The 21825-nt window shown below is 42.9% G+C and overlaps 1 protein-coding gene across 2 annotated transcripts in view; it reads left to right on the top strand.

The window, feature by feature from the left end:
- Window positions 1–21825, top strand: part of SRBD1 (S1 RNA binding domain 1) — a 183590-nt gene that overhangs the window by 34721 nt on the left and 127044 nt on the right. For both annotated transcript variants that reach the window (XM_073672054.1, XM_073672053.1), the window contains exons 12-16: window positions 234–337; window positions 938–1045; window positions 3650–3807; window positions 4919–5015; window positions 8502–8609. In XM_073672054.1, the coding sequence (XP_073528155.1) occupies window positions 234–337; window positions 938–1045; window positions 3650–3807; window positions 4919–5015; window positions 8502–8609 (575 nt within the window). The remainder of the gene's footprint in view (window positions 1–233; window positions 338–937; window positions 1046–3649; window positions 3808–4918; window positions 5016–8501; window positions 8610–21825) is intronic.

Raw genomic sequence — 21825 nt, 5'->3', positions numbered from 1 at the left:
GAAATGTTCAGTTTAGTTTTGCCCTGCTTGTTGTTAGTATTATTTAATATAATTAATTATATTTTAATGTATTAGTAGTAGTATTATGTTTATTACATTATTATTATTATTTATTATTAGTAAATGTTTAAAAAAAGAAAAAAAAAAAAGGTTCTTCCATGGATGATGGCGTGATAGTTTATCTTTTGGGTATTTGTGTGTCATCTGTCTTTGCCATTTATGTTTGTTCTCAGATTCTGGCCATTAACCGTGGGGAAAATCTGAAAGTCCTGACAGTAAAGGTCAATGTTCCTGACAGGGTGAAGGATGCTTTCTGTAGGTGGTGTGTGAATGAAAGGTCTGTATACATTCTTCCAGATTGCCTTGTATTCGTCTTCTGCTGCTTCTCCGTGTCCAGTCCTATTACTCCGGGGTTACGTTAATATTTTATGTTGGGCTAAAAGGAGGTTTTTGGAGTTTGAGTGATTTTCCTACATGTGTTTTGTGGCAATGCTACACACATCAGGATCTGAGAGAAGACGATTCCCGGCAGTTTGAAGACGTGGAAATTATTGAAAGCTTCCTCTTATATTTTATTTTAGAGATGTCGACGTAGAACAGTCTGTGAGATTTTATTTTTTATGTAGAGATGTTTTTCATTCATCTTTAGATTTTTTTATTTTTTTTTTTACTGAATTTGTTTCGGGTTAGGTCATAGAAGAAAGCCGAGAAATATGTCCTGGTCATACAGGCTCTGAAACCTGTACTCAGGGACTTGCTATTTTAAACTAGTTTTTTTTGGGGTTAATGCAATTTTTTTTTTCTATAAATGTGATTTATTTTTAATACTTTCTATACTATCTATCTATAAATAAAAAAAAAATCAGCCTGCAATTATCACACTGGACACCGACACGTGATCAGGATTAATATTCATCTTTTCTTGTGTTTTTTGAAGATGGAGGCCAAAGCAATTTGCCAGACCCGAGCTCATGAAAATACTTCACAACTCCGTAGAAGACTCCTACAAACGTCTCATTTATCCTCTTCTCTGCAGAGAGTACCGGTATGTCAGTCCATAGAACTAGGAATGTCTTTTCCCTACAACCAACTGGGCGTGTACCACAGGACTTTTTTATTTTGGGTGGGAGGGGACATATTTTGATTGGCCAGAGGAGAAAAAGAAAACGCCCACAAGTTCTGTAATATACGCCCGGTTGGTTGTAGGGACAATTTGCACCATTATTACCGGGGGGAATAACTTTGGAACAGCGAGACACAGAAAAAAAAGAAAATCTGTTCCGGAATCAGTGGAGCAGCAGCATTTGGACGAGGGACTCGGTTTATACTTGAAAGATCAAATGAAATGTCTTCTTTAACCCCTTCACGACATACGACTTACAGCTACATCATATGTCGTGCCCCTGATTTTGATGCGGGCTAGCAAGTCGAGCCTTCATCTTTCTCGACAGATGATGGCTGAGTTATTCAGCCATCATCTGCTTCTAACATCCGTGGGTCGATCGGAGCGCTGATGAGTTGATATGACAGTGGAGGGTCTGCTGAAGACCCCCGTGCTTGTCATGACGATTCTCCTGTAAAAGCCAGCGTTTAGCTGGAGTTCATAGGAGATCGTGATTTTCGCTATACATATTATAGCTGATCAGATGATCTCAGTGTCAAGTCCCCTAAGGGGACTAACAAATACAAGTAAAAGTGAAAAAAAATGTACTTAAATATATGAAAAAAAAAGGAAAAAAAATACAAAAGTTCAAATCACCCCCCTTTTGCCCCATTAAAAATAATAAAAAAATCGCTGCATTCGTAAAAGTCTGATCTATCAAAATATAAAATAAATTAATCCGATCGATTTAAATAACATAACGATAAAAAAATGAAAACGCCAGAATTAAGTTTTCATGGCCACCGCAGCGTTGGAGTAAAATCCAATAACAGGCAATCAAAACATTGTATCTACCCCAAAATGGTATCAATAAAAAATGTCAGCTCGGAGTGCAAAAAATAAGACCTCACACAGCTGCATATCCCAAACATCGAAAACGTTACTAGTCTCGAAAAATGGCGACACAAGCAAAATCTTTTCTTTTTGCAAATTTCAGAATTTTTTTTTCACCACCTAAATAAAAAACAAAACCCAAACTATACATGTTTGCAATCTGCGTACTTTTATTGACCTGGAGAATCATATTACCATTTCAGTTTTACCCTATAGTGAGCATGGTAACAAGAAAAACCCTGAAAACAATTGTGAAATTGCACCTTTTTTGCAGTTTTAACACACTTGATGTTTTTTTTTTCTGCCTTCCAGTGTATCACATGATAAAATGAATGATATTATTCAATTGTACAACTCATCCCATAAAAAAAAAAAAACAGTCATACAGTTATATGGACAGAAAAATAAAAAAAAAGGTTATGGCTCTTGGAAGAAGGGGAGGGAAAAACGAAAAGAGAGAATAGCCCGGTCATGATGAAGGGGTTAAAGGTGTATGACCATAGCATTTGGATTGGTATCTTTGGTAAATACTTTATATTTTTCGTGCTCCACATTTATTCATTCTTTTCACCAGATATTTTATTATACAAATCAATCATTTGCTTCCCCTATAAACCTCCGCCATGCGGTGTTATAGGATCCGTCTGTGGGCACACGGCACCAGGACCCGCTTTCCACGCTTGCTCGCGCCAGTGGAATAGTTTATTATTTAGTGACAGGTGGGGAAATATTCCCGTTGATTTGTGCAATTACCGGCCTGTTATTTCATTCCTTGTCTTCACGCCTCCTTCTACAAGTCATATTGTCTTTCCCGTCTGAGAACCCGAGACTGTTGTCCTTGGCAGTGCGTGACGTGTTTTTATAGGATTTTTTATGCAGATAAGATGATGAAGTTTATACTGAAATATGTTGGCGTTTAGTTTGTCGGAGCCCGCCGTAGTAGTGTCGTTTTCTGTGTCAATAGGATATTAGATGAATTTTTGGGTGAAGTGTTAATGTGCTGTAATGGAGTCAGACGACAACAGGAGAAAATGAAAAAAAAATTAAAGGGCAATTTTGTATTTAATTTTTGTGTTCTCAGATAGCTTTTAGCCTGGGTTAAACTAAGAGCTGCAAATGGGCGGCAGCACGCACTCCCCAAATCCCTCTTTAACCAGTGATATCGCGATAATAGCGGCGATTCTAATGTCATTTTAAAGTTGTTTTAAAAGCAGGCCTGAATCACTCCTGGATAAACTCTTCCATTTGAACAAGTTCACTGACAGATTCTCAGTTAACTCATTCTGCAGTTAGCAATATATAGAGAATATAGAAGACAAACGGTGCAAACGTTTTTAATGAAACCCAATTGCAAAAATTATTTTTAACCCCAAATACAAGGATTTAAGTAAGGAAAAAAAATGATGAACAACCTCTTTAGGGTGTATGTTTAAAGAATTAGTCTCCCAATAATCGGGAAATGTCTATATTAAAGAACTGGTTATATATGTACGATCACTGTCCATTGAAATGAGTCCAAGTCCTCTCTGGATCCTTTTCTGATTTAAATAAAAATCTGTTTATCTGATAGAGATCTGTATAGATGTATTATGTGTCTATTGGCTTTATTGCTATTGTAAGTGTCTCCAGCTTTCTTTTATATTATCTCGATAGCTCGAAGTTGACCTCGGATGCAGAGAAGGAATCCATCATGATGTTTGGAAGAAACCTGCGCCAGTTGCTCCTTGCGAATCCAGTTCGAGGGCGAACGATAATGGGTGTTGATCCTGGATATAAGCACGGCTGTAAACTGGCAATCATTTCAGCCACCAGTGAGTGCATCCTTATACTACAAGCTGCTGTCTTCTCATCTGCTCTCTACAGTAGGCGATCAGTACAGTTTTAGCACCACCAAATAATCTTTGCTTGCTACATCTGTACATGGAGGATTGAACAAGTCTGCATCTCCTTAAATCCTTAAAAAAAAATAATAAAAAAAAAATAAATAAATATATATATATATATATATATATATATATATATATATATATATATATACATACATATATATACATACACGCACACTTGGAAAATGTGTTTCTTAAAGGGAATCTGTCAGCAGACTATTGCTACCTCATCTGAGAGCAGCATAATGTAGGCAAGGAGAAGCTGAATTCAACGATGTATCACATAGTTTACTTGGTGCAGCCGTTCTAACACAATCAGAGCTTTTAGATTTAGAATGAAGCAGAGCTGAGAAAGCTAACCACACCCACACCACAGCTAACCCCGCCCACAGCAGGCTCTGTGTGTACAAAGTCCATAGACAGTGAGCTGCTTATCACAGTGGGAGTTGGACTAATGTAGTCCTGCAATGTTAATCTCTTAGTGATGAATCCTTCACAGTTAGTAAACAACAGCACGGCACTTTGGCAAGTGACACATCCCTGAATTCTGTGTTTCAGCCTCTATCTCCGCCCATACCATGATTGTATTAACGCTCGTTCTGTGCGCATAGAACGATCATCAGCAAGTCTCATCAGGCCAGTAAACGGCCACCGATCGGCTTGTAGATGGGCGATGGTTTCATCGCCTGGATCAGTCCAGGGTTTTAAGAAGTAGAGGACGGGAGAATGTCACTTCTTAACTAGGTAGATTTTTTTATGTATAAGTTCAGGAAACTCAATATCTCAATTAATGGGACATGTCAGCCAGATTCTGATAAACGAGGCGCAGCGAGGAAATCAAATTCTTTTCTGTGACTTAGTTAGGAGATTGAGCAGATTGTAATCCCTGGTATAAAAAGAGCGCAGATTCCCTCTCCACATCATTTCCGCATTGTTCCGTGTATTGATGATAGTTGTTACAGCTGGAGGGACACTGTAATTCGCAATGAATGGTGTTTATGATCTTTTATACTGTTTTTTATTTTTTTCATTTCAGATCAAATTCTACATACAGATGTTGTGTATTTGCACACAGGACACGGGCGCGGGATGCAAGAAGCAGAAAAAATTAGAAAACTTTTGCTGGATTTCAAGTAAGCACAACTTATTTTTCCATCTGATGCATCCTCTGTGTGCAGCTAATCTGTTCTATCCCTCTAGGGGTCTTAAAGTAGTATTCCCATCTCCAAGATCTTATTCCAATATGTAGTAGGTGTAATATTAATAATATTAGCAGATACCTCCTATTAGAAATGAAGTATAGTTCTTCTGATTCGCTATGTTGCTTACCCCATGTGCAGGGCATTGCAGTAGCTTCGGTATCCATGGTTACAACCACTCATATAGTGACAGTTAGACAGCTCTTAGTGGTCATAACCATGGATACCTAAGCAATGGAATGCCCTGCACATGAGGTAAGTGACATAGAAATGTAGTATAGTTCTTCTGATTCGCTAATTGGAAGTATTTGCTATTATTATTACACCTACTACATTTTTGGGATAGGATCTTGGAGATCGGAATACCCCTGTAAGTAAATAAAATAAGCCACAAGGGTTAATATGGTTGCATTTCCCTCCCTTTAATTTCAGTGGACGCAATGGTCTCAGAAATGGCTTTTTGACCTCAACCAACCAAAGCCAACTGGAGTGCAATAAGACAATTTTATTAAAGTGGTTGTCCACTACTCGGACCAGCCCTTCTTAATACCTGTGTCCCCCCCCCGCTGTTCTCACTTCCTCCGGATATCAATTATGTCCGTAAGAGGGGAGAGTGAAAGCCTGCTCTGAGGGATCGCATGACATAGCAATGTCACACAAGCCCCGGGAGAGCCAGTACTGCCACCGCTGGAACGACACCGGCTCTGGAGGTATGTATAGGTGTTATTCTTTTACTCGTGGGAAAACATGGGAATTGAGAAGGAGTTGTTTGAGTAGTGGACAACCCCATTAAGTCTGATTTCCATTATATCTTGCTCAATTCCTAGTAGGTTATGACTGACCGCACGCTCCCGTACAGTACTCCACCTATTTAAAAACGTCAAGAGCAGGGTAAAAAAAAAAGCACATTCTAGAGCGCACACATATCCCCCGATAGCGATTGCTGCATGAGGCTGACAACGACTAATTATTCTCCGCCGGTGATTGATTCTCCCTTCCTATGGGGCTGATATCTCCATTCAACAGCAAAAAGACATTGCAACAATTACCCGGCAGCGGAGAAGTGGCGATGAGCGTCTGAGCACGTCGTCTGTCTGATAATTAGAAATAGGTTAATTTGCAGGGCAATACATAATAGATAGCGCAGGCATAATTAAATCTGAGCTAATTATCATGTTTTCAGGGCAATACCTATCAAAGGAAAAGTTTTTGGAGGGATAATTGGAGAGAGGCTAATTGATCAATTATATGTTAATTACATTGACCCGCCGTTTTGTCGGCTGCAGTCCCGGGTAATTGTGTTTTGCTGAATACGATCATGAGAGCGAGGTCAATGTGTAAAGATGAAGAACGCGCTTAATGATTTAGCGTCTGTTTGTTTATGAAGGTGAAAGTTTCTTGCGTTTATTACGGCACTTGGCGAAGTGACGCGAGAAGCAGGGTGGTGGTGACGTCGTCAGATTGGGGATTGGCTGCTGGAGACACAGAAATAGAGGGTCAGCGCTGACCACCACTTTTGTTAGAAGGGTCCCAAAATGAGATGATCACAGGGTATCCGTCTACTGCAGCACCTCCACTGCATTAGGTCAAATTAGGAGTTAGACCACATTCACACATTCAGTACTTGGTCAGTATTTTACATCAGTAATTGTAAGCCAGATCCAGAGGAAAAGTATAATAGAAACACCTCACCACTTCTGTATTTATCACTCACTCCTGATTTTGTCTTACAAATACTGATGCAAAATACTGACCAAATACTCAATGTGTGAACATGGTCTTACTAAAGCACATTTTTGGAGTTGTCCAACTAATGCATGGATGTGCTGGGTCCCCTGGACAGAGAGATCCTCTTTAGTTGCTGGTGTCCTTGTCACTACTGGTGGTACCTGCTGCATGATGAGCTCGCAGAGGCAGTGCAGCTCCTCCAGGATGGAGCATCAATACCTGCCATCTCAAGAAGGTTTTCTGTGTCCAAATACAGTCTCAAGAGCAAGGACCAAATGCCAGTACACGGACTGATACAAGGAGAGAGCCGGGCAATGCGATAGAAGTCCATCAACCCGGCAACGAGGCCGGTATCTGCTCGTTTGTTCGAGGAGGATCAGGAGGACAGCTGCCAGAGCCCTGCAAAATAACCTCCATTGACTACTGGTGTGCATTTATCCAATGAAACGGTTAGAAACCAACTCCATGAGGGTGGCAAGAGGGCCTGATGTTCTGTAATGGGACCTGTGCCCTCAGCTGGGTATCGGACAGCGTTCGCCAGACAATACCAGAGCTGACAGGTCCACCAATTGCGCCCCGTTCTCTTCACAGATGAGAGCAGGTCCACACTGAATCTCGTTGCGATCCTTGTCTGAGTTATACGGCTGTCTAACTCTCCCCTTACACTGAATTTGGGAAGATTCATTGATCCGGCCAGCTTCAGAGTAGAGCTTTCAGGCTCTAAAGCAAAGTGCTTACAAACACTCCTTTTGACCAATTGCTTGTCTCGGGAACTGTCCACCTCTAATAGACTTCAAAGTGGATGGTTATTAGGAAATGAGCAGTACACACTTGTTTTTACAAGCTGTTTGCAATCTTGTCCATGTAAGACGATGGAAAAACCTCTTTAATTCTTTTGAGCAGTGTTCCCGGTATATACGGTAGCTACCTCTCGTAGGCTTACAGGGGAATCTGCTTCCCGTAGGCTCTCATTGTAAAACAAAAATTGAATCATGTGACTCACTTGTGAATAATGTGACTCCTGTCTATTAAATTCAGTGCTATTCCTACTTTTGTGGTTCCTGAGGCTTCCGATTTGTTATCATAAGTCCCGTACATTGGAATAAACAAGTTAGAAGATCGTAAAGTTGGTATGTACTCCACCAGGCATCCAGCTGAAAAAGAAATGTGAGAGAAGCATTTACATACCTGAAGTCCTCTTCAGCTGGATTCCAGGCATAACTGGTTCGAGGACCTAATTCCACCATTTCACATTTTGCAGATTCTCTTCTATTTACAAAAACATTAGTCCACATCCATAGAACCCACCTATTGTATCAGTAATGTCTGACCATGTAATGTATGATGGCGTGTCCTGACTTTCCACAAGAGGAAGATGTTGGAGTTATAAAGGATTGGGCATGTTGGACTTCAGCATGCCCGATCCTTTATTTTCAGGGTATATACTCCCCTTTCCTATTGAAGGCACAGGTGACGTGCATGTGTGTAGCTGGGTCTGGAGGAATAGCTGTAGGCTATCTAGCATTTATGGCAACCTGTAAATTCACTGACGGCAGAGATATTTTACAAGTAAAATTCTGTTATTTTTTTCATATATAAGTCAGTAATTTTTTAGAATATTTTGCTATCTTCTTCATACGGTCAGTGAGAGATTATAGACTAATCCTCCATTCTGCCTCCTTCATTTTCCAGCTGTTATACTGTCGCTATTGGAAATGGAACAGCGTGTAGAGAAACGGAAAGATATCTCGCCGATCTCATTCAAAGGAAGTTTTTTTCACCGCTCAGTGTCGTCTACTGGTAAGTCCTGCTTTTGTTTTTTAGGTATGAAGTATTAAAAACGAGATGTTACTAATACACTAGCATGATTCCTGGACCCCCATCGATCCTGAAAATGAAGGTCCCCTATAGTCTTCTGTGTGAATGGAGCAGTTGTGTTCATTAATGATAGCTGTTCTAATAGTCCCATAGAAGTGAATGGAGCTGCAGATGCGTATGTGCACTACCGTGTCCTTAAGGATCTCTGGATTGTTTGAATCCCCAGCGATCCTAAATGTATCACATTTCCTATTTATTGGTGACTATTTGGTAGGAAAACCCTTTTAACCCTTCAGTGATGGCCGCCGTACATATATTGTGTCCATGCACAACCAGTACATGGAGTGGTCTGATTTACTGGGCGGGAGTGGTGGCACCAGTAGTAACTAGCCAGCTCTGATTACATCAGTTTAACCTCTTAAGTGTCTGTCAAGTGTGATCACGACATTTAAAAAAACCTTCAAACTTGTGACTGACAGTCTGAAGCCCACGAGTTACTCTTCAACTACACCAGTAATATATTATATAGTATATAAAATTGTACACTTTTCCCCAAATATAAGTAGCAAAATTAAAAAAGAACATTTAGTAATTAAATGGTGGTTAATTAAAGGTGGTGCTTATCTCTTGGCCAAAGTGGAGGGCAGTTACAAAGAGCGCCTCTCACTCTCTCTCTCTGGCTCTCGCTCTCTCTCTGGCTCTCGCTCTCTCTCTGGCTCTCGCTCTCTCTCTGGCTCTCGCTCTCTCTCTGGCTCTCGCTCTCTCTCTGGCTCTCGCTCTCTCTCTGGCTCTCGCTCTCTCTCTGGCTCTCGCTCTCTCTCTGGCTCTCGCTCTCTCTCTGGCTCTCGCTCTCGTTCTGGCTCTCGCTCTCGCTCTCTCTCTAGGTCTCTCTCTGGCTCTCGCTCTCTCTGGCTCTCGGGCTCTCTCACTCACTCACTCTCGGGCTCTGGCACTCACTCACTCTCGGGCTCTGGCACTCACTCACTCTCGGGCTCTTTCACTCACTCTTTCTCGGGCTCTCTCACTCACTCTTTCTCGGGCTCTCTCACTCACTCTTTCTCTCTCTCACTCACTCTCTCTCTCGGGCACTCGCTCTCTCTCTCGGGCACTCGCTCTCTCTCGAGCACTCGCTCTCGCGCTCTGGCTCTCGCTCTTTCTCTGGCTCTTGCTCTCTCTGGCTCTTGCTCTCTCTGGCTCTCGCTCTTTCTCTGGCTCTTGCTCTCTCTCTGGCTCTCGCTCTCTCTCTGGCTCTCGCTCTCTCTCTGGCTCTCGCTCTCTCTCTGGCTCTCGCTCTCTCTCTGGCTCTCGCTCTCTCTCTGGCTCTCGCTCTCTCTCTGGCTCTCGCTCTCTCTCTGGCTCTCGCTCTCTCTCTGGCTCTCGCTCTCTCTCTGGCTCTCGCTCTCTCTCTGGCTCTCGCTCTCGCTCTCTCTCTGGCTCTTGCTCTCGCTCTCTCTCTGGCTCTTGCTCTCGCTCTCTCTGGCTCTTGCTCTCTCTCTGGCTCTCGCTCTCTCTCTGGCTCTCGGGCTCACTCACTCTCGGGCTCACTCACTCTCTCTCGGGCTCTCTTACTCACTCACTCTCGGGCTCTGGCACTCGCTCTCTCTCTCTCGGGCACTCGCTCTCTCTCGGGCACTCGCTCTCTCTCGGGCACTAGCTCTCTCTCTCGGGCACTTGCTCTCTCTCTCTCGGGCAATCGCTCTCTCTCTTTCTCTCGGGCACTCTCTCTTTCTTTCTCTCTGGCTCTCGCTCTCTCTCTGGCTCTCAGGCTCACTCGCGCTCTCTCACTCGCTCTCTCACTCGCTCTCTCTCGGGCTCTCTTACTCACTCTCGGGCTCTCTTACTCACTCTCGGGCTCTGGCACTCGCTCTCTCTCTCGGGCACTCGCTCTCTAGCACTCTCTTTCAGGCACTCGCTCTCTCTCGGGCACTTGTTCTCGGGCACTCGCTCTCTCTCTCTTTCTGTCGGGCACTCGCTCTCTCTCTCTTTCTGTCGGGCACTCGCTCTCTCTCTCGGGCACTTGCTCTCTCTCTCTTTCTCTCGGGCAATCGCTCTCTCTCTTTCTCTCGGGCACTCGCTCTCTTTCTCTCGGGCGCTCTCTTTCTCTCGGGCGCTCTCTTTCTCTCGGGCGCTCGCTCTCTCTTTCTCTCTGGCGCTCGCTCTCTCTTTCTCTCTGGCGCTCGCTCTCTCTTTCTCTCTGGCGCTCGCTCTCTCTTTCTCTCGGGCGCTCGCTCTCTCTTTCTCTCGGGCGCTCGCTCTCTCTTTCTCTCGGGCACTCGCTCTCTCTTTCTCTCGGGCACTCGCTCTCTCTTTCTCTTGGGCACTCGCTCTCTCTTTCTCTTGGGCACTCGCTCTCTCTTTCTCTTGGGCACTCGCGCTCTCTCTCGGGCCCTAGCGCGCTCCCTCTCTTGGGAACTCGCGCTCTTGCTCTCTCTCGGGCTCTCTCACTCACTCTCGGGCTCTCTCACTCACTCACTCTCGGGCTCTCTCACTCACTCTCTGTCGGGCTCTCTTACTCTCTCTCTGTCGGGCTCTCTTTCTCTCTCTCTCGGGCACTCGCTCTCTCTCTCGGGCACTCGCTCTCTCTCTCGGGCACTCGCTCTCTCTCTCGGGCACTCGCTCTCTCTCTCGGGCACTCACTCTCGCGCTCTGGCTCTCGCTCTCTCTCTGGCTCTCGCTCTCTCTCTGGCTCTCGCTCTCTCTCTGGCTCTCGCTCTCTCTCTGGCTCTCGCTCTCTCTCTGGCTCTCGCTCTCTCTCTGGCTCTCGCTCTCTCTCTGGCTCTCGCTCTCTCTCTGGCTCTCGCTCTCTCTCTGGCTCTCGCTCTCTCTCTGGCTCTCGCTCTCTCTCTGGCTCTCTCTCTCTCTCTGGCTCTCTCTCTCTCTGACTCTCTCACTCACTCGGGCTCTCTCACTCACTCGGGCTCTCTCACTCACTCGGGCTCTCTCACTCTCTCGGGCTCTCTCTCTCTCTCGGGCTCTCTCACTCACTCGGGCTCTCTCACTCACTCGGGCTCTCTCACTCACTCTCTCTCTCGGGCACTCTCTCTCTCGGGCACTCTCTCTCTCGGGCACTCGCTTTCTCTCTCGGGCCGCTTGTGTGAGGGACGCAATGAGTGCCAGCCCACTACAGAGAAATATCTTGGCCAAATACACCCTTATAGATAGCATGGAAAAACCAAACAAGAATAGTCAATGCATAGTATCCCTCACCGTTACAAAATCGAACGATTATACGGATAGACACATTCAAAGTGCATGTGCATATCAGAGAAGAAGGGTATTTGCTATTAAAGTAGTCAGGTAGTTAGACAGCATAAAGTTTTCCCACATGAAGAGCCAACGAACAAAAAAATAGATTATAATACAATATTAAAGTGCATGTGCATGAGGGGTAATCAGAGTCCCCTCACAATAGATCGATATCAATCAGTGAAATAGCTTTTATGGAAAGTGCTTGTACATTCGTTTTGCCAAGAAACAAAAAAATGGACTGGTGTATGTTGTCAGAGGCTCTTAGCCCTATGTAGGTGGAAATCATTTAGCAGGGCACATATATGCCTGAGAGGAGCCTAGACATTGCGCTATACGGGAGAGGAGCCTAGACATTGCGCTATACGGGAGAGGAGCCTAGACATTGCGCTATACGGGAGAGGAGCCTAGACATTGCGCTATACGGGAGAGGAGCCTAGACATTGCGCTATACGGGAGAGGAGCCTAGACATTGCGCTATACGGGAGAGGAGCCTAGACATTGCGCTATACGGGAGAGGAGCCTAGACATTGCACTATACGGGAGAGGAGCCTAGACATTGCGCTATACGGGAGAGGAGCCTAGACATTGCGCTATACGGGAGAGGAGCCTAGACATTGCGCTATACGGGAGAGGAGCCTAGACATTGCGCTATACGGGAGAGGAGCCTAGACATTGCGCTATACGGGAGAGGAGCCTAGACATTGCGCTATACGGGAGAGGAGCCTAGACATTGCACTATACGGGAGAGGAGCCTAGACATTGCGCTATACGGGAGAGGAGCCTAGACATTGCGCTATACGGGAGAGGAGCCTAGACATTGCGCTATACGGGAGAGGAGCCTAGACATTGCGCTATACGGGAGAGGAGCCTAGACATTGCGCTATACGGGAGAGGCCACAAACCTTCGATAACTCTGTGGTACAAGTAAATATAAGAAACTTGTAATATATCTTTATTATTAAAATCTGACTCTTTCTCGACCTATGACCCTCACCTCCCAAACTCATCGTTCACTCTGAAAAACTGCTAAAATCTGTCTTAAAATGTTTAGCTCACTGAAGGATCAGGTTACGGGCTGCTCATAGAAGCTTATGGGGAAGGGATGGGCAAAGATGGCCCAATTCATTAAGACTGGCATTGTACAGTTGGTCAGTCTTGAAGGTGTTGTCCACTACTTTAACATTGATGGCCTATCCCTAGGATAGCTCATCAATGTCTGATCGATCAGGCACCAAGAACAGCTGATCAGCGATGGTGCCGGGAGTCGGACCCCGACCGACCATATCCTAAGGATAGGTCATTAATGCTAAGATAGTGTACAACCTCTTTAATGAAGGGGAGTTTTGCAGTAGGATGTGACACATTCATCAAGATTCAATTGGCGCGTCTTTTCAATATTGTGACTGTTCAGGGACTGAAATAACGTTTCTGGTGTAAGAAACTTTGCCACTGTTGATCAATTTGATAGGTAGGCCTAGCCCCGATTCCATAGCTCCACCCATTTTGGCAGAACTGCCCGAAACTGGGGTGTAAATTCAAAAAAATTTGCAACTATTCGAAAAGTTTTAACTCCAGTTTTCTGGCGTAAGCACTTTAGTGAATCGGGGTCATAGGGTTCGTTCTTGTTTTATTTCACCCTAGTGCTGGATTCACAGCTACACTGCTCAGGACTGTGGTATAATGTCTTCCATGCTGCTGCAGCTTGTGAGCTTGTGCTACAGAGACAGGAGAGCATCAGAGCAGTGAGCCTTCATCCATTATCTCAGAGACAGCTGAAATCTGGAGAGATCCTGTAAAGGGGAAAACTGCTCTAGAAAACACAATTCTTGTAATTGTATGATGGTCAGAAGTAGTATTGTTCCTCGCGCCCCAGGACGGCTTACTCTGAGCAGTCACCTGAAACCACCAATACAGTTTAAGACCTGGAGGAAGGAATTTGGGTCCAACATCTCGAAACTTTACTGACCTTGAGAGGTCTCTTTGACATTTCTTCTGCACAGTAGTGGCTGTGTGTCCCAGTACCCTGCATGGGGGGTATCTGGGGGAGCCAATACTCTGAAAAACAGGGAAGGTTGTGTAACATTTCCGATTCAACATTCTGAGGTTGGGTTTTAAAAAAAAATCCAATCTCCAGCAAAATTTTAAGTGGTGGCACCGTTATATTAGGAATACTCCTTAAAGGGGGTTTCCAGTTTTGGAAAACCCTGGTCCCGGGCATAGTTTTTTCTTTTTAAACTGTCCTTCATTCACCCTCCCTGGGTCCAGCTGAGCCTCACTGCTTCTACCAGTATCTGTTATTAGATGCAGTGCACCACTGCAGCCAATCAGTGCATGAGCTGCTGAGCTCAGTTATTGGCTGCATCATATTCCATGTTAGACAATAACAGACACTGAGAGCAGCGGTGGAGACTCAGTCGGACCCGGGGAGGGTGAATAAAGCACACGTGGTTTTCAGAAAACTGAAGGCCCATCTAATGCAAGATGAGGATTGTTTTTATCATTATTGTTTTATTTTGTTATTGCACCATGTGGATGGTTTCCCTTGATGTGAGCGCTGATCGTGTGCTCCATCTCGTCTCTTCTCTTTATAAGAAGTGACCTCTTCCATGGCTGCTGAAAGTTTTATTACTTTTTTCTTTTTTTTTTGCTTTCAAAGACGTCTTCTCACCTGAATCCCCCCTGACACAACCTGTTTCCACATCCTGTCAATACGTAAAGTGGAGGGAAGCACCCACAGGTAGCTGTCACCTTTAGGCCGGAGAGGTGTCAAACTGGCTTTTCTCTCCTCTCGTCGGTGTCTGAAGACGTTGGTTTTTCTCCCCAGGACGAATGTTCAGGAAGCAGCTCGGCTCCGGTAACAGACCGTGGCACCGGCTTGATGTAACAGGTTGTGAGGTTTGCTCTTTTCAGACGTGCAGTCTCAGCGCAGAGCTCTGCCCGGCTGTGACATGAGCGCACCTCGCCTGCCTCCTAGCATCACACGTGAAGCTAAGGCTCCCTGACACCTGCCATTTGAACCCTTTTCCTCCTGAAAAATGTCATCGTTTTCCGACAAGCTAAAGACAGATATCTGATTGTGGTTCCTTCCATCAGGATGTTCTGGGGGCATGTGCTTCATAGATGAATGGACAGCCTCGGCGTGCCGCAATACTGGACATACCTGCCTCACATCCAGCCTCACTTTTACCCTCGGTGTCTCGTGATTTGGGCTTTCCAGTGAACGCCGGCATCACCTGTCACCGCACACGTAGCGTCAACCTTTATTACGACTGTCGGATATACGGAGGATGACAGGTGTTACAAGTGTGTTCACCTTTTTTTTTTCTTTAAGATTTTACAAGAAATTAGAAAGTTGTTTTTTTTTAACTTTAAAAAGCCTGATTTCTTAAATAATAAATTCTAATGAGAATTCTGGGAAATAATGAGAATTCCGGATAATATAAGTTGTTTCCTATGTGACATATTTTATTAATCTGTTCGGCGCTATCTCATTTTTTTTTTATATAGTTACACTGATGCTCCGTCTCTCAGCTTTCCACAGATCCTGAATGGCAGAGACACGGAGACGATGTGCAGCCAAAAGAGGCAGGGATGACTTCAACATAATAAGATCAGTCTCCCTCACCGGCTCTAACCCCCATGGAGGCGACACCGGCCGTCCAGGCACATGACTGCTGCATCTGGGGGTCCGTGACAACACTGGGATTGATGCCACCTGACGTCATTAATTCCTGTCCTGGCACGGACCTCCTGGAGCGTTCTGCACTGGATGTTCAGAGGGTAGAGGAGGATAGTATACTGGATTTTATTATTTTGAAGCCATCTATGTCACCTATTTAAAAGCTGGACAACCCCCATTGAAACTTGCATTTCATCTTACAGAGAATTTAAGTTTCCATTTCATCACATTATAAAGTTTAGTTTTGTCTATAATGACAAGATGGGGCATTAGTGACTGACCGGCAGATAAAGATTGTATTTTACTGCACGTTTATACATTCAACAGCTACTGCATTTACCTTATACACTATATGGGGAAAAGTATTGTCACATAGGTCTTAATTGAATTCAAGTTTCTCATTCAGTCCCATTGCCCCCGGTGTATAACATCTGGTCCCTCGCCCCCCACAATGTATAACTTCCAGCCCCTGGCCATACTGTCTACCTTTACTAACGTGTGACAGAACGGCTGGTGGTGCAGAGATCACTGATTCCAGTGCGGTCCTGTAATAGGAGCCACCGGTGTAACAAGTCCCTTCATGACATTTCTTCCCTCCTAAATCTTCCCCCATCACCTGTGAGTGATATTATTGAGAAGTGGAAGGAACTGCAGCAACTCAGACACAAAGTGGAGACCCCGTAATGTTACAGTGCAGGGGGCCGAGTGCTGAGGGCAGAAAAGTCACCAACTCTCTGCTAACTCCATAACTGCAGAGTCCAGACCTCCTCTGGAATTAACATCAGTACAAACAATGCGACCCCGCCAGGAACTTCATGCAGCAGCTGCATATAGCCGTATATCACCAAGCACAATGCCGAGTGTCAGATGGAGGGGTGTAAAGCCTCCACCACTGGACTTCTTTATCTGGAATCTGATGGAGGAGTCTGGGTTTGGTGAATGCCAGGAGAACTTTACCCCCTGACTCCATTGTGCAGCTGTACAGTTTGGTAGAGGAGGATAATGCTATGGGGATGTTTTTCAGGGGTCAGCCTTGGCACCTTAGTTTCCACTGAAAGGAAATTTTTATACTTCAGCACAAGAGATTTTGGATGATTGTAGCTTCCAACTTTATGGGAACAGTTTGGGGGGGGGGGGGGGGTGGACCCTCCTCTGTTCCCTCTGACCGTGCCTGGTGCACAAGGTCCATACAGACATGGTTGGGTGAGTTTTGTGTGAAAGAACATGACCGGCCCCAGAGAACTGAGCTCTGCCCCATCCAACACCTTTGGGATGAACTAGAACATAGATTGTGAGCCTGTCCTCTCCTCAACATCTTCTGGATGAGTTCCCACAGACACCTCCAAAATCTTACAGCCTCCGCTCTTCTGGGAAAAGGATCTATAATAGCTGCGGAGGGGGAATCGTTACTAATGCCTTTGGATGGAGAGTGGGAGGTCCGAAAAGCTTCTGTGGGTGTGATGTGGAGGTGTCCTGATACTGGTGTCCATGTAAAGTAGATCTTGCAAATGTCCCCAGTTTGATGCTGATGGAAGCTAGAACTTCCACTCTGCCGTTGATGGCCGGTCGTCTGTTGCCTGTTTCCCGTCACCTTTGCACATTCTGACATTTTGCTGCCTGTCATCACTTATATCATCATGTAAACGGGTCAGTGCTTCTCGCAGGATCCGGCTGCTGTAAACCTCCCGGTGATATTACTGCTGTGGGTGGTTTTGTGTCCATCTATTGAGTGAATCTGGACCTCATTCTCAGAGGAAGCCTCCGTTTCACCAGGATACTAAGATGATCTGAAGTCTTGAGCCTCAATGATGAAAGATCCCGTCCCTTTTTTTCCTAGGATCAGCAGTGTTTGATGTGTTTGGAGCCATTTATCTTCTGTAGAGCTGATGTCCTGATGATCACTCTGCTGACATCTGCCCACTGCCACATTTCATTAAAGGGAGCAATGGTCATACATGTGTATTACTGATCCGTTCACACAGGGCACATGGGACCCCTTTTCTCATGACCACTTGGGGTCCCAGCAGTTGGACCCTTAACGATTATACATTTATGACCTATCCTAAAGTTGGTGCACATGCGTGATCACCCCTCAATTCACTGTCTAGATGTGCACCACCGCTGCCATAGAAGTAATAGAGCGGTGGTCATGTGCACCACCCATCCATTTACACGGATATTTCATTCCCCCATTCTCCGGACTGTGGGGGTTTCAATCCCCTACCAGTCCCACAATTCTGACTTGTCTTGTAGATGATCAACAGATGTCACGGACTAACCTCTTTTAATGTCATGTGGCAGCAGGAAAACCCCTTTAATTTTTTTTTTCACTCATTTCCCCTGTCCCTGGTGTTGGTCCTTTTCTCTTATGCATCCCCAGTCTGAATTGGGGTCAGCGCAGGGGAAAGGATTTCCGCAGAAAACTGGCAGTAGCTTTACTGTATTTTCTGATAGTAGATGGTTTTACCAGTGGAATTGGGATTTTAAACCTGTGGATTACCACCGTACGTATATATACAGGGAGAAGGTCCTTAGCATATAGATGCAGAAGGAGGCTCCAGGTTTGGAGTTGAAGTTATAGTTTATTCTCTTTAGCAATATTTTTTAGTATTATTCTCTTATACATGGCACCAACATGTTCCACAGCGCAGTACAGAGATCATCATCACTTCCTGCCCTAATTACCTTAGGAGTATGTGCAGAATATTGGACTGTGAGTGAAAGCGCAGCAGAAGTGTACAAACCTGGACAGATTCGAACACCCCAGTGCTGCAAGGTAGCAATAGTAACCACTGAGCCACCCTGCTGCCAGCGTTTTTTTCCAGTCCAGCTGATTAGGTGTTGCATTTTAGTAATACCCCTCTTGCACGGGCCAATCCAGACTGTTACGTATCTGCCATATACATGCCATCCGGCAGTCGTTTAATAGCCACTTTGGACCGGAATTCTGTGATCATGTTCTCATGTTCATAATACTTTTTGCGTTTCTGATTGTTGTTCAGGACAGTGGCCACAAGGTGGTGCCAGTGTTACACTTCACATCTTTTCGTCTCTGTTTTAGCTGCTGCAATCGCCTGATTGTGATAAATTATACAGCGAGTGTCTGGAGAGAGCAAATAGTGAGGAATTCTCTCCAGCTCCTTATATTAAAGTCCACCAGACTTTTTGCATTGCATTTAATTTTTTTTTTGCTGGATTTTATGCATTAACGTGCTGCGGCTTTAAGAATAACTGCTAATACATTATTGGACTTCTGAATTTTGTACAAATCACACTGTCACGACCTTTAACAGCTCATTTGTGGATTTTAATACTAGAATTTTCTCTAATATTAAAGAAATGAGAATAGAAAAGTTATAGGCCATTTTAAGGTCACAATGTCATGTCATTTCTTTCTTTTAGGTGATAAATTCTCATTATTGTAATAATTATAAATGAAAAAATATATTGTAATAATAATTATTGTGCAGTATAAATGCTGAATAAATAAAAATAAATGCTGAATAATAAAATAAATAAAATATAAAAATAAAAGTAAATGAAATAAATGCTGAATAAATAAAAATAAATGCTAAATAAAATAAAAATAAATAAAATAAATGCTGAATAATAAAATAAATAAAACAAAATAAAAAATAAAATTAAATAAAAAAATAAATAAAATAAATGCTGAATAATAAAACAAAATAAAAAATAAAATAAATAAAAATAAAATATAAAAATAAATAAAATAAATGCTGAATAATAAAACAATAAAAAAATAAAATAAATAAAAATTAAATAAAAAAATATAAACATAAATAAAATAAATGCTGAATAAATAAAATATTCTGGATTATCAGATTTTCATAGAGTATATTAAACTCAACCGGAAATTCCTAGAAAGTTCTAAATAAAATACCAAACTGAAATCTAACACTTTAACGCTTTATCCACTTCCAATATGCTTTTCGACATCGGTCAATAATGGGCTTTGTTGTAGAGGCTTCCTATTTATGGGGCTCTAAAGTAACGGCTGCGCGGCAGATCAGGCTACTACCTGGCGTTACATGCAGCTGTAGTGATGCCGCTACAACCATCGGCTCCAGTGGTCATAGGATCGCCAGGTGACAGGTCATATGACCATGTGGTGGGCACTAACGAACCCAGCATGTCTTACAGCGATGGGGGCAACTTGTCTGTTTTACCCTGTAACTGACAAATGAGTGATTAGTTAATTAAAAATAGTTTAAAAAAAATAAAGTGTCTGAATTTTTGGTCCTCATATAAAAAACGTGATAAAATAAAAAAAAATGAAATCTAAAAACAAGATATGAAAAAAAAAAAAAAAGAAAGACATGGTGGCATGTCATATGTCATAATAACCATTCTGCTGTGGTGGAAAACAAATAATTTTTTTTTTATTTTTCTTCTTAAAAAAAAAAATGAAAAAATAAAATCTAAAAAGAAAATAAAAAAAATAATGGTAAATAATAGGTACAAACGTGAATTTGTATAAATCATAAAGGAAGACACAGTAGCATGTCATATGTTATAATAACCATCCTGCTGTGGTGGAAAATAAATATTTTTTTTAATTTTCCTTCATTTAAAAAAAAAAATAAAAAATAGTTTCAACATAAAAAAGATTTTTATTTATTTTCTTCCTCACAATGACAGTGCAATCTTAGAAAAGTTTTATTGATCATTAAAGGGGTTGTCTACGACTAACATATTCAGATAGGTGATCAATATCACATTGACGGGGGTCCGAAACCCTATCAGTTGTTTTCGGCAGCCCTGGATGTATAGAATATGTGAGGCCGGAGCAGAACAGCGCCGTACACTGTGTAGTGGCCACTGCCGTATGTTTTTTTTAAATTATTTATTTTATCTATTTTTTGCAGTAAAATAAAATTGATTTTTTAACCCCCCCCCTCCCAAAAATAATAATAAAAAAATACTAATAAAAAATTGGCATATATGACCTGTGTAGCCCAGACGGTTTGCCATGCAAAGGCCAACTGTATGACAATGAAAGGGACCACATATAATAATAGTCATTAATAATGTATTACAGTGTGTATTATGTATTATAATGTGTATAATAATAATAATATAGTGGCAACACATTCCGCAGCACTTTACAATACATACACTGTGCGTGTTGTACAAGGATAGCTGACTTTCCTGATCTTTTTTCTTTTCTTTTCATTACTCCCTTCCCCAATAGTAAAGAATAACTAAACTTTTTTTTTTATCTTTGTTTTGTAATATTTTTGTCCAGCATAGCAAGTTTATGGAACTTTGCAAATCATTTTATTAATGGATTTGTGTTCTTTCCTTAAAAAAAACAACTAAATTACAAATAAAAATTTGCTACTTTTCCCCAGTCTATTTGCCTGCCTTTAGCGGAATTGATATCAGAACATTCTCATTTGGAGTCCGGATGATGGCAGTGATGTGTCAGCTCAGCACCTCGGTCTTTCTTAGGCCTCATTCAGACTTCAGTTTGTTTTTTTTTACGTAAGAGAAAAAAATGACCAATTTTCATCAGTTTATTTCACTGATGAGAAAAAAATAAGTTTTTTCACTTTCTCCTATCAGTCAGTGAAAAATGGACATCTGAATGAGCCCCAACTCTGGGGAGAAGCTGCTGTAGGAGATTGTCCTGATAAGCTCAACCCTCAGAGGAAGAGACAGGAGCTGACCTATCACTGCCATCATCTGTACTCCAAATGAGAACGGTCTGATATCAGTGCAGCTGAAGGCTGGCAAATAGACTGGGGAAAAGCCGGGGTTTGTAATACGACGACATGCATTTTTCTTTTTACTGGAATAAAGTTAAACTTGCCAATAAAGTGATTTGCAAAGTTTCATAACTTTCCCTGCTGGCCAGAATTATATATATATATATTAAAAAAAAAAATTAAAATGAAGGTTTAGTTACTCTTTAATCAATACATTTTATTTATCTCAAAATGCCACCAATAAAAACTGCAATATGGCTACTTCAGCTGATAACTAAAACTCATTTTGAAAAGTACATGTTAATAGGAAAGTGAAAACGTTATGGCTGTTGGGATGTGGCAATGCTAATACCGGCTCCTTCAGGCCCAGACTAGGCCGGCTTGTAGATTTTGTACTGGGTCCAATAAATGTGACCTTTATGTTTGTAGAGACAGCGCAACTCCTGCTTACAGCGTTCAGTCTGACAGATGGAGAGAAGCTGCAGCTGCATCTCCCCCTTATCCCTGTCTAGATATATTAGGAAGGAAAAATCTGTTCTTG

The sequence above is a fragment of the Phyllobates terribilis genome, unplaced genomic scaffold (assembly GCF_046119375.1).
Source record: "Phyllobates terribilis strain yellow unplaced genomic scaffold, ASM4611937v1 Scaffold_3__8_contigs__length_932513732, whole genome shotgun sequence".
Lineage (NCBI taxonomy): Eukaryota > Metazoa > Chordata > Amphibia > Anura > Dendrobatidae > Phyllobates > Phyllobates terribilis.
The sequence above is the reverse complement of the archived record's forward strand: the minus strand, read 5'-3'. Positions and strand labels throughout refer to the sequence as shown.